Source organism: Numida meleagris, chromosome 2 (genome assembly GCF_002078875.1).
Source record: "Numida meleagris isolate 19003 breed g44 Domestic line chromosome 2, NumMel1.0, whole genome shotgun sequence".
NCBI lineage: Eukaryota > Metazoa > Chordata > Aves > Galliformes > Numididae > Numida > Numida meleagris.
In genome coordinates, this window is record NC_034410.1 from 74,857,974 (window position 1) to 74,874,734 (window position 16,761).

Consider the following 16,761-nt stretch of genomic DNA (forward strand, 5'->3'; position numbering starts at 1 on the left):
ATCAGAGGGCTGGAGCACCTCCTCTATGAAGACAGGCTGAGGGAGCTGGGCTTGTTCAGCCTGGAGAAGAGAAGGCTGCATGGAGACCTCATTGTAGCTTTCCAGTACCTAAAGGGAGCCTACAGACAGGTGGGGAGTCAACTCTTTACAAGGGTAGATAATGGCAGGACAAGGGGAAATGGTTTTAATTTGAAGGAGGGAAGATTTAGGTTGGATATCAGGGGGAAGTTCTTTACTGTGAGAATGGTGAGGTGCTGGAACATGCTGCCTGGAGGGGTTGTGGATGCCCCATCCCTGGAGGTGTTCAAAGCCAGGTTGGATGGGGCCCTGGGCAGCCTGTTTTAGTATTAGATGTGAAGTTTGGCGGCCCTGCCTGCCTGTGGCAGGGGGGTTGGATCTTGATGATCCTTGAGGTCCCTTCCAACACAAGCCATTCTGTGATTCTATGATATGTTGTGCTGCAGGTTGATATTATGCCAGTAACTGAGCATACAAGTTATGGCGTTAGATTTGCACCCTTGACTGACTTTGCCATATTTAATAAGACACAGGTTTCATACATAATTACAATTTATTTAATTTTCTCAGAGGCTTACTTCTACATGAGTAACTTGTCCAGAACTATAAAGCAGAAAATTCAAAGGTATATATATATGAGGCCTTCTCACCGGTTCCCTTCCTTCACCTTCACTTACCAGTTGTCAACAGAATGCGTTTTCCTTTTTAGACTGAGTTCCTTGTGAATAGGTTTGCATTAAAATAGAAAAAAAAAAGACAAAATTTCAAAGTATTGCTATCTTGCTGTTTTTGTAGACAATAAAGCCTACAGATATTGCCACAGTCCGAACCCTTGGTCGACCTCCTCACCTTATTATGCGTATCATGGACTGTGTGTTACTGCTTTTCCAGCGAAAACTGAACAATGTAAAAATTGATCAGGAAAAGAGCTGTACCACCCCATCATGGCAAGAATCTTTGAAACTGATGACAGCAGGGAACTTTTTACAGAACCTACAGGTATTTGTGTAACCTTCTGTTTAGTATTATTTTAATTTAAGAAAATTGGGAAAAGTCTTTCCCTTGGTGCTCCTAGGAGAACAAATTTGCCAGGGAAGTCAGGCACACAAGAAGTCTGAAATGTCAAGGGTTTGAATGTATGATATAATGAAATAAACTCAAATCCATCTGGGAAAGTCAGGTCATAAGTCAGTTATAGCTTCTCCTAAGTAAGGAAACGAAATTAACTTCAATGACAAATGATTCAAGGCTTTAAGCATTTGAACAGCTCTTACTTACCTGTTTGCTTAGAGCTGATTGGAAATATCTTTGTTTTTCCTAACTCTTGAGCATTGTAATTTGTTTAGTGGCATACAAAAATCAGTGATTATTAGGATGGATAAAATCAGAATTTTTTGAAATTTTGAATTTTCAGCTTTATATCATGTCTGTACAAATGGAATGAGTATTTGGTGAATAAATCTATGCTAGTTCATGTTTTCAACTACTAATATTAGTATTAATCTACTCTGAGAATAGCTTATATGTTGTGCTGAACCACTGAACATAATAACCTGATTTCTGCATTTGGAGGAATAATGTTCTCATAAACAACTCATGAAGTGTATATTTTGGTTAAAACTTCCTTATTACATAGTAGTAAATTTCTATATTTATAATCACACTGAGTTTACTTAATCTGTCTCCGATCCAGTGGGAAATCACAGATGAATGGCCTGACCAACTTTGTATGGTTCATAGTACCATGGATGCTATTTGTGTGATGTTCATGTTGCATCTACTCATATGAGGATTTTTAATTTACTGGAGGTCTTCAATGTTTAATTGTTTGTGCATAAATAAACCTATTTGTTCTTCAGGGAACAGCTATATTTCAGTTTCAATGATACACATTTATTATTCTTTGTAAATAAATCATTGAAGATAGATAATTGAATAGAATTTGGTGATCAAAATAAATTTCTTGTATAAAGTTGGAAGCTATGGGGTTGAAAATAGAAAAGCCATTGTTTTTAAAAAAAGAGACTGTCAAAACAATTATTAAAATTGAAACATTGTACTAATGAGATAAGGTAATTTAAGGGGAAGATAGCTGGCTGGTCTTTGAAAGGACTATCTCATAGAATGTGTGTCCATTAATCTTCTCTTTAAGAAGATTTTTATTTATTCCGTATTAAGGGAAATGGAATTTCAAAGAGAATCTCAGTGATATTTTATACTTGACTGCTAGTTGTGTAACAGTAACAGATAAGATAAGATAAAGAAGACCAGAAATGAAGGCAAAATTTTTCAATTTTACAAGAAGACAGACAGAGTAGAATGTCTTTGGCAATCTCCCAGATATGCACGAGACAGACAACTTCATATTAGCTGTTTTTAATTAACTTTTTTGATTCTGGTAGTGTTATGTTTGCAGTAAAATACATATATGTATAGTTTACTTGTATTACTTGTATATTACATACATTTTTTTTTAGCAATTCCCAAAGGACACAATTAATGAAGAAGTAGTAGAGCTTTTGAGCCCTTATTTTGAAATGGTGGACTACAACATTGAGACAGCTAAGAGAGTATGTGGGAATGTCGCTGGGCTTTGCTCATGGACCAAAGCTATGGCTGTATTTTTTTCCATCAACAAAGAAGTATTACCCTTAAAGGTAAGTGTTAATCAGTGTGACGTACGCACTTTTGCTTCTCCTCCCTACCCGAGCGCAACTGAGGATTTTATCTACTGGAAATATCAGCTGTCTTATTCCAATTGGTGCATGCCTCTAGGAATTTATTATGTTGAAAATAGTAACTCTACTGTGAATTATGCATCAAATGTACTACTACTTCAGGCTGTAAAGATCATTAAATAGATGATGCAGTTTTACGCCTCTGGGCTCCTTCTTAATTGGAGGGCTGAAGCAGCCATCTAGTTTAATTCACAGTTGCAATTGCTTTATCGTAAGTAAGAAACAACTCAAGATCTATTTCTTTTGATATTCAGCATCTCAGTTCATAAGGAGACTGTACAGAGACTTTACTCATCAGTGTTATTTAGAGAACAACAGACCTAAATAGTCATTGAAAGGTAAGAATGAAAATCAGGAAGAACATGATCTGGCATGATTTTTACATGGGGTAGCTGTAATGGCAATGACCAAGAATGAAGGAAAATTTGTTGCTAGTTGTAGTATCTTTCATTAGACTAAGCTTTTGGTGACACTGGTCTTTCTAAAGATCAGTTCAGACCAACTTTTGTGTCAGATGGGAAAGGACTGGTTTGCCCTGAAATTTTTCTGTTGGTGTTTCTAATTCATGTTAGAGCAACTAATTAACTACAGCTACCTGCAAGGAGTCAGTTTATTGAAGAAATGAAATAAAAGATTTTAATGAATCATGAAATCTCTACTGATTTTGAAATACAGTGCAGTGGAACTTTGACATACATTATAGCAAATGCTTTGACATGTTCTATGTGGGAATGTACTTCTTTATTTATTTACTTCACAGGCTAATTTAGCGATCCAGGAGAATCGCCTAACCACTGCTATGTTAGATCTGCAGAAAGCTCAAGAAGAACTGGGTGCCAAGGAAGAAGAATTAGATATTGTACAGGGAGAGTATGAAAAAGCCACAAGAGAAAAGCAGGTGAACATATCCTTGCAGAAAAGAAGCTGTAACAGATGGCTGTGACCCTTGCTTTGAGCAAAACATAATGTATCCCCTTATAACTCTTCGTTATTCCTTGGGAAAAGCATTGATAGACACTGGAAAATAGCCACTCTGGATCCCTCTCTCCTCGTGTTCCTCTCTCTTATCCCTTCAAAAAGTATTTAATTTGTGCTATTTTAGTGCCTAGTACTGTAACATCAAGTTTCATTAATATATGATCTCAATGTATAGTGTATTTGAAAGACTGGGCAGATTTTCCCATGATTAATAGGTACCATGCATTTCACCTATGCTTGAACATATGCACCAACACAAAAGTTATGAGAAGAAATATTAAAAAGTTGAACCATATTTATGACAGGCGTTCATAGTAGGTTCTGATATTCTTTTTCCCTCTCACTTTCCCTCCTAATCCATAAAGTGATACGATATGTAATTGAAAATAAATTTCTGTCTTGTTGTTATGCTGGTTTCATTGGATGTAGAGATTTTTGTGGCCTATCAGATACAAAGCTGTAAACCATATTTCTTGGTTTATGGTTTTATATAGGCCTTGCTTGAAGATGCTGACCGTTGCCGGCATAAAATGCAAACAGCTTCAAGTCTAATAAGTGGTCTAGCAGGTGAAAAAGAGAGATGGACGAAACAGAGTAAAGAATTTGCCTTGCAAACCAAGAGGCTAGTGGGTAAGCATTTGTCCACACCCTTGATCTTGGAAGTAAGTCAGTGGGTTGAATTGCCACTGTGTAGTGAAACTAAAAACATTTGGAATTTCAAATGTTTCCTTTGTAGTTCAAGTTTATCATTGCTAAAATTAAGGCAATTGTTATTAATTTTCCTATTTATACAAAGCTAGGAGAAGTGTGCAATGAGGCTGAAGTTTATATTTAAATAAATCATACAATACAATACTCTATTTATGCTGTGCAGAAGATGTTACTTGCATAAGATGCAGTACATACTTGTGACACTGATATTTTAACTTGACTGATGTTTGTAGTCAGTAGTCCATAGAGTGAAATGTTAGAAAGTACCAGTAAAATATGTATAACAGAATACATGTGGAAGAAATGAAGACTAATATTCAGTGATACTGACTTTTAAATATAGAAGTCAGTAATTTTAAATGCAGTTATTAATGTTCATGAAACTATTTCGTAGAAGTAATTTTTAATTTTATAAATGAACACTTGGAAATGGAATGGCAGTGGAGCTGTTGGAGCCAGTTTAACTGTCTGTTTCTGGTATGAGGCTGTCCCTGCAGTGCCCTGCTATCAAAACCTTGCCACATAAAGCCAATACTATGTGTTGTATTAACATTTTCTTCTCTTGATTCCTGGAGTTGCACTGAAGAGGTAATGTAAATATGTTATCTAGTGGAATGTGTCATTGCTTTACTACATAATGATCCTGGGGAAAGAAGCTCACTTGTCATCTTTATGAGCCAAAGGACATTCTTCCATTTACCATCAAAAACATTAAAAACTTGAGAAGAAGGAGTCTCCATCATGAATAGAATTTGCAAAATTATATGTATTTTTTTCTTTTTCTTTATTTCCCTTTTCCTTTTCTTTCTTCTTTTCTCTTCCTTTTCCATTTTCAGGTGATGCGCTGTTGGCTACAGCATTTCTATCCTACTCTGGTCCTTTTAATGAAGAGTTCCGTAATCTGCTATTAAATGACTGGCAAAAGGAAATGAAAGCCCGAAAAATTCCCTTTGGTAACAACCTGAACCTCATAGAAATGTTGACTGATGCTCCTACTATTAGTGAATGGAACCTGCAAGGATTGCCAAATGATGAATTATCCATACAGAATGGAATCATTGTCACTAAAGCATCTCGTTATCCTTTATTAATTGATCCACAGGCACAGGGTAAAATTTGGCTTAAGAACAAGGAAGGCAAAAATGAACTTCAGGTAATAGGAATGCTTGTGATTTCATAGCCTCTAGAAACCCTCAGCTGACAAAACGTGGAAAATCTGTGATTCAAATAATAATTAAAAAGCAGTTTTTATGTGAGAAAAGACATCTTTGGATATATTTTGGTGGATTAGAGACTTGGCTAAATATGAAAACATATATCTGAATCTTATGAATACAAGTGGCTCAGTTTGTGTAATGAATTCATTTTTATTATAAACTACTGGAAAATAAACTGGATGGATAATGTCTGATAAAGGCTCAAGCACAATTCCACAATACTATAAACATGACAAAAAAACCAAATTATTAGTACAAATTCAAATCAATGTTTAAAAATGAGAATGCAATGTGTGGTATTGTTACCTTCTTGTAATCAGAAACTATTGATAATTTGTGTTGTCTTAGCATGGATGTCTAATCCATGCAAAATATTCTGCAAATGTATTGAATACAGTGTTACCCCAACATATAGTTTGAGGCAAGATACACCAAATCAATCTGGAAAGTACAAGGAAGAAAATTTTTGTTTGCTGCAATTATAATTCCACCAACAAACAATTTTTATAAAAAGCTATCCCTAAAAAAGACAGAGGAGATAATAATGATGATGGATGATAATGAATTGGATCTGAGAGTATTAATAGGATATTCCTGTCATTATTATTGATTCTTCTGTCAGTGTGAAATTCTTGAAATGGTTGCCTAGCTAGTCATGTTAGAAAGGAAAAAAAACAGATGATTAACTTTGGAGTTGAAAACAAACTAAGCTGAATGTGCTTTGTGTACATGGTGAAAATTAATCACAATTGTACTTACAATTATTTTTTAAAGGAAAGGCTGCTTAGTGGCTTACTCAATATAAAATACTAATTTTCAAGGAAAAAGCCCTAATCTTGGAATAGGCCTTGCTGCAGTTAGGTTTGAGGAAATTATCCAAGATTAAGCTGTGGCTGACAGAAGATTCTGTGACTATCTGGTCTCATTTCACTTGTAGGATATCAAAACTTTACATGCTGAGTGTTGTTTTACTCCTGCAGTTGGAAATTAGCTGTTTGCATTCAATGACATCTGAAAATATAACACACTGAAACTAATCTTTTCTTGTAGTCACAATCTTTGCCTTGATTAAGCTATAGGACTGTTCTTGTCAGTAATTTATCTGAATAAAATGAAATAATCTTTAAATGTAAAAGAAGCAAAATGTTTGGTATTTAGACAAAACTTAACATGTAGCTCCGCAATTGTATTTTTAGATCACTTCTATGAATCACAAGTATTTTAGAAATCACTTAGAAGACAGCCTTTCTCTTGGAAGACCTCTTTTGATAGAAGATGTTGGAGAAGAGCTTGACCCAGCATTAGATAATATTTTGGAAAGAAATTTCATTAAATCAGGTTCCACCAATAAGGTAAAAACAAAATAAATGACCGAACAATTGGAAACAATGTCCTCCCTGTCCTCCACAAAATAATTACTGTTAAATATATGCCTCTAAAATGTTAAAAGTAATTTACACTTGATTAGCACTGATGCAAAGTAGAGTTCAAGTTCACAAATAATTAAGATATTTAACCTATAGTGTTTCTTATCCCTTTGTTTATGATAACTTTTAAGTGAAGAAAGTACCAAGATTCTCATTTGCTTGCTGTTGTGCTCTTAATTTGGGATGTGCAATGATGAAAATCAACCAGAATCAACAGAATATGTGAACATGTCAGTTAAAGTGTTTCATGGATATTCTCAACAAATTCTTTGCATCAGGCCTGTAATTTTAAGCTGGATGTTTGGGCTTTTGAACAGAAAAATATAACATTTGTTTCTACATGCAATACCTGAAAGACTGTGTACTGGATCTTGATGTCTCAAGACTTCTTTTTCATACTTTCCTTAAGGTGAAGGTTGGTGACAAAGAAGTAGATGTGATGAATGGCTTCAGACTTTACATTACCACAAAACTGCCAAACCCGGGTTACTCTCCTGAAATTAGTGCTCGAACCTCCATCATTGACTTTACTGTGACCATGAAAGGTCTTGAAAATCAACTCTTGGGTAGAGTCATTCTGACAGAGAAACAGGTAAAAGAAAGAATTCCATCTTTCTCCTGACTTTATGTCTTTACCTGTGGAAGGATTCACTTTCATTTTAATTTGTTCCTCTTCCCAACTTGGAGAGTAACTTTCTGTCTCTCTCTGTTGTGATGTTACTATAACCTATTTAGAATGGTTTAAAAGTTGTCTTGGAAGAAAAATGACTGAAGTTTCTATTTGTCTTTTTCTTGCAATGGTACTCACTTTATTTTTCCTGCCTCACTGACATATAACATCATGAGCATGATCTGTGAAAAGGAAAATAATCCTGAACAGAAACTCATGTCCTTCTATCTAAACACTGTAGAGCTCATGACAGCATAAACTGTTGCAAAGGACTCAGTTTACTTCCTTAATTTAAGGAGAGATGGGCTCACAAATTAATTTGACAATGTAGCTATATTAGTCAAGGAAGTTCAAGTTTGGAATGGCAATACCAAAAATGCCACCAGTGGCTCTGGATGCTGGTTGGTATCTTTAAAATTACTGGACACTCGATCTCTCAGACTATAAAGTCAACCAATGTTGAGATCAAAAGAGAATCTATGCATCTTTAACACTGTGAATCTACTACTATATTTACTAAAATTTTGGTGATGGTTCCAGTTTACATTCACTGGAGAGGAATGTGTTCCTGTACTTTGGAAGCTATTGAGGTCTTATGATTGTTTATTTTTATTTATTTATTTTATTTAATGTAAGACTTTCCTACTTACTGGCTTGAGTTACCTTGTTAATGTGAAGTAATTACATTTCCTCCCTGATCAGTCAATAGAGCTCGTAAGAGAAACCATGCTTATTCTGTGAAAACTAGCATTTTGTTGGATGGCTTTATTGCTCTATTAGCTTCACTTCAACCAGTGACAGATTGTCAACTCACTATGTAATGGCATTATCACTGTCTGAAACATGCCATGATGTGTATATTCACAAAGCCTTATGGCCAAACTTTACTTCTGAGTCCTGCAACACAATATACTCCTCTGGATGACAGTTGTTTTATCAGCAGATTCCTTCAGTCATCACAGTTTCTTTTTGATCACTGAGGCAAACGCACATCAGCAGGCATATGTTTTTTCATCTTTTGCTACCAACAGAAATAGTCATTGAAAATGGATCAGAGAATGCATTCTAGTGGTCATTTCTACTAGCTGAGATCTCTGAAATGCAGGTATCTATATTTTTATGGAGAGATTGAGTCACTGCCTATGCTGTCAGAACTGTTGTTGAGTTGTTGGCATTTTGTTTTCCCCGTAGTATTTTCACTGTGTTTAATTTCACAGCCTGAATGCTGAATAATTCCTTTATATACTCGTTCTTCTCCAATACATTAAAGCAAACATAGCAGAAGGCCAGCACAGTTGAACATAGGAACTCTTGACTGAGCTCAGACACAAAAAAGAAGTACTGTGAAGGTGAAATCGGGGACATTGCCTATACATGTAGGAATGGAGTTAGGAAAGCCAAAGTTCAGCAGGACCTTAAACTAATGAGGGAGGTGAAGAACAAGAAAAACATTGACAGCAGAAGAAAGACTAAAAAAATTTGGTGCCATTTCTCCATGAGGCAGGGAACCTAGCGGCAGGGGCTATAGAGAAAGTTGAGGAACATAATGTCTTTTTTGCCTCAATTTCCACAGGTAAGATTTGCCAGCAGGCCTCTTAGGTCCCCAGGTCTATTATAGTCTGTAAGAATTGGGTGATATTCACAGTAGAAGATGGCTTTAAGGATGTCTTAAGCTCATTAGACAAACACAAGTCTGTGGGACAAGATGTGATGTTTCTTATGGTGCTGAAAGATCTGGCTAATGCCATTGGATTCTGGTCTCTATCATCTTTGAAAGGCTGTGGCAGTCAGGAAAAATTCTTAATAACTCCAGCCTGTCTGCAAGAAAAGCAAGGAATATCTTGATAACCACATTCTGGTCAGCCTCACTTCAGTACCTGGAAAAGTTATGGAACAAATTCTCCTACAAACTTATTCTAAGCACATGAGGGACAGCAAGCAGAAAGAGAGCCACCAGTTATCAAAGGCAGATTGTGCCTAACCCAGCTCTATTGCATTCTCTGATGAAAAAACTGACACTGTGGATGAGGGGAAAGCAGTGAATGTTTTGTTCGCTGTGACTTTAGCACAGTGAACAAAATGGGGGAGAGTTACTATTCTTCAACATGCATATGTAGATCTGTATCTTTCTTCCCATTCCACTGTCTCTAATATCGTTCTGCCCCAAGAACGAATGAGCTGTAGATGTGCTGTGAGGAAAAGAGGCTTTACAGCGCACCATTTAAGGATTCTGCAAAGTGTGATTTTCAATTTCTTGCAGTCTGGCATGCCCATTGGTTGAATCTGTATGTCATACATTTATAAGAATATTGATTACTGGGAAGAATACTGATACTGATTTCTTCTTTTCCTCCAGAATGTTAAACAAATCTGTAAGATGTGAGCTAAGTGTAAGAATGTCAGTGGGTAGCATAAGAATGTCAAATGGGTAGCTGGTCTATCTGTTTACAGGTTATCTTTATTTCTTAGAACATCTGGCTTTGAGTAACTTGATATATGTCTGAATGAGATATAACTTACACTGTTTTAATTATGATTGTTTGCTTTGATACACTGGTTGTTATGTAACTTGCAAAACAAATTTCTTATTTAGCATGTTAGAAATAGTTATGACAAATTAGTAGTGGAGTTATGGTATGCAAGTACAATTTGAAGCCTTTTAAATTTTTACATTTGTATTTCTAGGTTTGTGGTGGGGAAAGGCACACAGTTGATGAAAATTCTTGCCTTTGTGAATAATTTTGTGACAGCCATAAAAGCTATTTAGCAGCTTTATTACATAATATTAAAAAAGAATGAGCATTCTTTGGTGAAGCTTGTGAAGTGAGGTCAACATCTGAAACCAATTTGACAACACTAAATTTGAAATAGCTTCTTTGGTGCAAGTTCCTTCTGTTTGTGTATATAGCAACTTAGCTTACTTTTTTGCATTCTAGATACTATAACTGGAAATTTTTGAAGACATGGAGAAAACTTTCAAGTGTATACTCTTTCTAATCTGCACAAAGAATTTTAAAGCTTAATAGATGGATTTTCACTTTAAAATCCAGCATTGCTTCACTTGTTTTATTTTGGTCATTCTGTTTCCAACATGTTTCTTGGGCTCTTCTTGCATGGAAAACAGCTTTCTTTTGTTTAAATATGTTGCACTCTAAAACATATTTAACCTTTTAAATTGTACTCAGCCAAACATGAAATTTAATTTGTCTGATTTTTCAGCATAATTATTTAATTGAATGCTAACATTCTTTTAATGCTATACTTTTAAAAATTGTTTCTGCTTCATGAAGCCTAAATAATTCTTCTCTTGCTTGTAATTGCTACCTGCTTTTTTCTTCAGTTCCATTAGACATCAGATGATTAAAACTGAGTTAATAGCATTTTTTTTTGTCTTTTATTTCATCAGCTTTTATCAGAATCATTGGATTTATTTCCACATCTTCTACATTGTTTGACACTTAGATTACTCTATGACAACAATCCCAATAAATCCTTTCTAGCTGGTGGTGATGATGTTTCATTATACCTTTTGCACAGTGACAAGAAAAAGAACTAAATATGATAATGAGGTGAAGATTGCTGTTAGAAATACCACTGGAATTTTTTCTGCACGTTAGTGCAGTTATTCTAGACTTCCATTATTTCAGTAGGAATAGTGCTTTTGAAACTAAGTCCATTATTTCAGTAGGAATAGTGCTTTTGAAACTAAGTACCTTGTATTTTGCTTTTGATTTATTTTCTTTTTTTTCCAATTATTACCATGTATTTCAACAGGAATTAGAGAAAGAAAGAACAGATCTTATGGAAGATGTGACTTTAAACAAAAGGAGGATGAAAGAGCTAGAAGATAACCTTCTGTTCCGACTTACAAGCACTAAGGGTTCTCTGGCGGATGATGATAGTTTAATCATTGTTCTGAGTAACACTAAAAAGACAGCTGAGGAGGTAACACAGAAACTGCAAAATTCCGCTGAAACAGAGGTACAGATAAATTCAGCTCGTGAAGAATACAGACCTGGTGAGTGCAAGGTAGTGATAGAAGGGAAATGACTAGAGCATATGGTAAAAAGAGCAATACCTAGAGTAAGAGAAATGACAGAATGAAATCAGAATGAACATAATGAGTGGGAAGCATTTGTGTTTTCCTGTAAGCAAAATGTATCTAGGAAATGGCTTATTGAGTTATGGTAGACAAAATAATCAATGTTATACTTCCTGTCAGATTTTTATAAAATGGAATGATCTATTCTTTCCCTGGACTTCCTGCTGCTCCTTATAGGAAGGTACCTGTCTATCTAATCTACTGCAGAAGAAGCATGGATGGCTTGATTATTCTCTCTCAGCTGTTAAAATGTTGACACTTTTTATGGACTGTCCGTGAGAGTAGTCTTTAGGGTATTTGGGTAACTGTATGGTGCACTATTTTAGGGAGCAGGATAAAGGTAAATGCTTTGTGTCTGTTTTGATGATATCCTGTCTTGGACCCTTAAGCAATTATAGTCAACACATTTCATCAGTCTTCTGGCTTTAAACTGACAGGTGAAAATGTGAAACAAGGTGCTCTCTGGAATATCGTTATACTTGGATTTTAGAAAATGTATAAAACGGTACAGTTAATGTAGCAGAAATCATTGCGGTTTTTATAAAATCTTTGTATTTAAAACTGAATGGCTTCTGAAAATAATTTAAAGCAGTGCTGGGTAAGTGAAATCAATATAATCCATTTGGCTTTTTTTATGACTCTTATAAAATTCTGTAAGAGAAATTGGTTTGGATACTCAAGCAGTACTTGAAACCAACGTATTTTTTATAGTCTAATGTTTAACTGAATATCCGAACATCTAGTTTTTCTCCAAATATGCTCATAATTGTAAACTGAGCTTTATATAGTATGCATTAATTACAGAAAAGATTTTCTTTTGTGCATGCGTAAATGAAGATTAACTTTTTAAATATTTTTCTGGCCAGTAAAGAACGGAGCAACTCAAAGACCTTCAGATAACATGTATTCTTCAACTCAATGTTTTTGTTGTAGAGTTTAAAGTTCTCTACGTTGCATTTCTAATTTGAAAACAGGCTTGTTTTCTATTCTTCAGTTGCAACTCGAGGTAGCATCTTATACTTCCTTATTACTGAGATGAGCATGGTCAACGTGATGTATCAGACTTCACTTCGGCAGTTTTTGGGGCTTTTTGACAGCTCCCTAGCCAGGTAATTTTGCTAACAAGTATTGTTCATACTTATCCACTCACAGAGGGGTCTGTAGTTCAATAAAGACTTTTTGTAATCTAATACCAGAAAGAATAGCATTGCCAGTTTCTTGACAGGAATTGTCAGTTTAAAAGCTGTAGGCCTTTGTCTGTTCGTTACCAGTTAGCTGCTGTCTGATATTTCAGAATTTTGAGCTATGCCTTTTTCTCTTCTACATAGCATTCTCTTTAATAAGGCCTATCCAAATTGACATTCAACTGCAGATCTTTTGTTCAACAGGTCTACCAAGAGCCCTATAACTAGCAAGAGGATTACTAATATTATCGAACACATGACATATGAGGTGTTCAAATATGCAGCCCGAGGACTCTATGAGGAGCACAAATTTCTTTTCACATTATTACTTACTTTGAAGATCGATATACAAAGAAACAGAGTGAAGCATGAAGAATTTCTGACACTTATTAAAGGTTGAAACTACAGAACAGTTTTATGTAGAGTGTATATATTATTGCAGAAAATTTATGAGCTGTGGTTGTATCTACTAGCCTAGTGCTTCCTTTTTGAACATGAGAACTCATTCAAGTGAAGGAATACATGCTTATCATTCTGTTCTAGTGACAGACAATTTCATATGCTAGTTCTAATTTAAAGGGGCACATTGAATTTTGATAAGTTTAGCTATGAGAATCATGGGAATCTAAAAGGAAAATTGATAACAATCATTTCAGTTGATATTTATGACTACTGTTCAGATACCACCATGTATGTGGTTTGACCTTGAAAAATAATTATACTGAACAGCTTTTAGTTTATTCGGTAATTGTGGGCTGACAAGCAAGCAAAAAGGAAAGGAAAGCAAAGCTAACAGTTTAAAAGAATATCTGACTTCTAGCTGAACACAAGTTGATGGCATTAATCTTCATGGCAAGGAAACGGTACCTGCAGTGAAAAGCATGGAGTTGTTCCAAGGTTTTCCAAGATGTTCCTAAATTTCTAGGCAACATTTACTTATGGATTATAACTTATTTTTTCCATGTTGAATCTTCAGAAAATCTTAGTTTCTCAAACGTACATTTCTCAGAAAAGATTTATTTTCAGGCACATTGTACAAGGAAATAGCTAAGTAAATCCTCAAGAAAGAAGCAAAGATTGAGGTACAACAAAAACACATTTAATGTAAGCTAACCAAACTGCAAACTGTATGTCACCAAACTTGGCGTGACTTGCAGATGGACAATCCCTGTAGCCTCATGATTAAAATTCTTGTTGCTTGTAGCTTGTGTTTACTTTTTATTTGTTTTGCTCTCTTTTAGTTTCAGTGGAATTCCAAGGAAGGCAAATATACATACTGAATAACTTATCACATTATCTACAATAACAAATGTTGAAGAAAAGTATTTGAAACTGAGCTTAACTTTTTTTTCTCTATAAACTCAAGCTTACTCAGAAATTTATTTATGACTATTCTATATTATAGAGTATATCTCCAGACTGGGAAGTCTAGAAGTCATGTGAAATAGTCCTGTGGTATCTAGTTTATGTTTTCCAAATTTTCCCCTCATTTCTTTTTTTTTTTTTCAAATTTCAGGTGGTGCTTCCCTGGACCTTAAAGCTTGTCCCCCCAAAGCAGCTAAGTGGATCCCAGATATGACTTGGCTGAATTTGGTGGAGCTTAGTAAACTTAGCCAATTTTCAGATATTCTTGATCAAGTAAGCAAAAGCTTTTTAAAATAATCTCTTGTTTGGGGATGATTACTTGATAATGATCAAGACATAGACTGAGAAATGGGTTTATTTTGTAAACAGAATGAAAATTATGGCTCCAAAGTAATTAGTTTTGGCCCTGACTGCTAAGCAACCAGTATAAAAAGACTTAAAAATAAGAAAATAAAAAGCAGCATCAAAAAAAAGCTATCAGCAAACAATACCCTCCCCCCAAAAACCCAAACAAACAACAACAAAAACAGGCAAAAAAACATTCACAAAACAAAACCAACACAGGAAAATTGAAAGAAAATAGAAACTTTCACACACTACAGTTATACTCCTTTTACTTTGGGATACATCTTTAAACTTAGAATCACAGAATCATAGAATTGCTCAGGTTGGAAAAGACCTTCAAGATCATCAAGTCCAACCACAACCTAGCCATGCTACCCTAACTCTAACAACCCACCGCTAAATCATGTCCCTGAGTACCACATCCAAATGGTTTTTAAAGACATTCAGGGATGGTGACTCAACCACCTCCCTGGGAGCCTGTTCCAGTGCTTAACAACCCTTTCTGTAAAGAAGTTTTTCCTGATATCCAACCTAAACCTCCCCTGGCGCAACTTGAGGCCATTTCCCCTTGTCCTGTCACCAGTGAGAAGAGACCAACCCCGCTCTCACTGCAATCACCTTTCAGGTATTTGAAGAGAGCAATGAGGTCTCCCCTCAGCCTCCTCTTCCCCAGACTAAACAGCCCTAGTTCCTTTAGTCGCTCCTCATAGGGCATATTCTCCAAGCCCTTCACCAGCCTTGTCACCCTTCTTTGGACCTGCTCCAACACTTCTTTGGACCTGCTCCAGCAGCAGCTTGCCATTATGCAATTCACGTGGTGGAATTTGTCTCTTCTTCCTCAAGATTGTTAGAATTTCTTGCATCCCTGTCTTGCTTTCTAAAAACTATATTTTGTGATGTTTGTTCCAACATTTTACTGATTACATGCACCTTGAAGAGCCTTGATGGATACTAAGTGTATAGTAAAGTGGAGTAAGTAAATTGCATTTATTATATGTGGATAATACCTTCTGTACTGTGGGGAGTAGACATGTACTTAGTGTTCTCAAAGCTAACAGCCGAGCTATCTGCTTTCTGACCTTGCTATGTAGTTATTTCATTAGAGGAAAATACTTAGCAGTAGCCCTTCTTTTCAAAATATGAATACTTAAAGGCATTGTTGCATTGTGAAGTTTTGTACTGATAATTTGAAAGCTTATCCTCTATCTTAATAGCCACACTAAATCTGTGTAGTAACACTGATAAACAAATACTTGTGTGTGGATTAAGCGTCTTTGACCTTTAGAAGCTTGTGAGCTTGCAATATTTTTTAATGTGCCATGTGTTTCATGAAATATACTCCTTTGTTGGTATAACCACAGATTTCTAGAGCAGAAAAAGAGTGGAAAATGTGGTTTGATAAAGAGAATCCTGAAGAAGAACTGGTTCCTTGTGGCTATGGTCAGTCCCTGGATTGCTTCAGACATCTTCTTCTTATCAGATCTTTGTGCCCTGACAGGACCATAGCTCAGGTACATTTATATGGCTAGCATAGTCTATCCAGGTTTGATACTAAAAGGAATTTTTCTAATGGACCTTTACACTGAATTTTCTGAAATTCTTCTCAGACTGATAACCTATGCATTTTTTTTCATGTTCTCAAAATGATTCAGATATATTTTAGTATGGCTATGGGATTTCATCTGGAAACTGATGTGTTTATCCAGTTCTACCTTATCAGTTCAGACTGTATTTTTAACTGTTCTTGCTAATATTACTCACTGGTATTGTAGAAGTCCCCTCTTTTTAGGCTCAAGACAAATCTTTTCATTACTTTATTGACTGGGGAAAGATGTAACATGAACATAATTTAATTGAGGAACCAGTTCTTGCATGGAACTTGCATGGGTTGGTAAGACCAACCTTAGAAAAATCCATATTAATGTCTGTTCAAAATTTTAAATTTCAAACCATCTATTTAGAAAGGAGAGAAATATAAAATTAAATTGTAATAAAATAATAAAACT

At 35.4% G+C, this 16,761-nt stretch overlaps 1 protein-coding gene across 10 annotated transcripts in view; it reads left to right on the top strand.

Annotated features, from left to right (window-relative positions):
* DNAH5 (dynein axonemal heavy chain 5) overlaps positions 1 to 16,761 on the top strand; it is a 132,874-nt gene that overhangs the window by 101,066 nt on the left and 15,047 nt on the right. For 9 of the 10 annotated variants that reach the window (XR_002435124.1, XR_002435125.1, XM_021386852.1 and 6 more), the window contains 12 exons: positions 814 to 1,017; positions 2,496 to 2,675; positions 3,517 to 3,654; positions 4,229 to 4,364; positions 5,282 to 5,598; positions 6,859 to 7,014; positions 7,499 to 7,681; positions 11,534 to 11,777; positions 12,856 to 12,970; positions 13,250 to 13,440; positions 14,562 to 14,683; positions 16,117 to 16,266. Coding sequence is in view for 7 of the 10 variants with exons in the window: in XM_021386852.1 (XP_021242527.1) it covers positions 814 to 1,017; positions 2,496 to 2,675; positions 3,517 to 3,654; positions 4,229 to 4,364; positions 5,282 to 5,598; positions 6,859 to 7,014; positions 7,499 to 7,681; positions 11,534 to 11,777; positions 12,856 to 12,970; positions 13,250 to 13,440; positions 14,562 to 14,683; positions 16,117 to 16,266 (2,136 nt within the window). In the remaining 3 variants the exon portion in view is untranslated. Of the gene's footprint in view, positions 1 to 813; positions 1,018 to 2,495; positions 2,676 to 3,516; positions 3,655 to 4,228; positions 4,365 to 5,281; positions 5,599 to 6,858; positions 7,015 to 7,498; positions 7,682 to 11,533; positions 11,778 to 12,835; positions 12,971 to 13,249; positions 13,441 to 14,561; positions 14,684 to 16,116; positions 16,267 to 16,761 lie in introns of those variants that run through there. The other variant, XR_002435126.1, reaches the window with a different exon arrangement.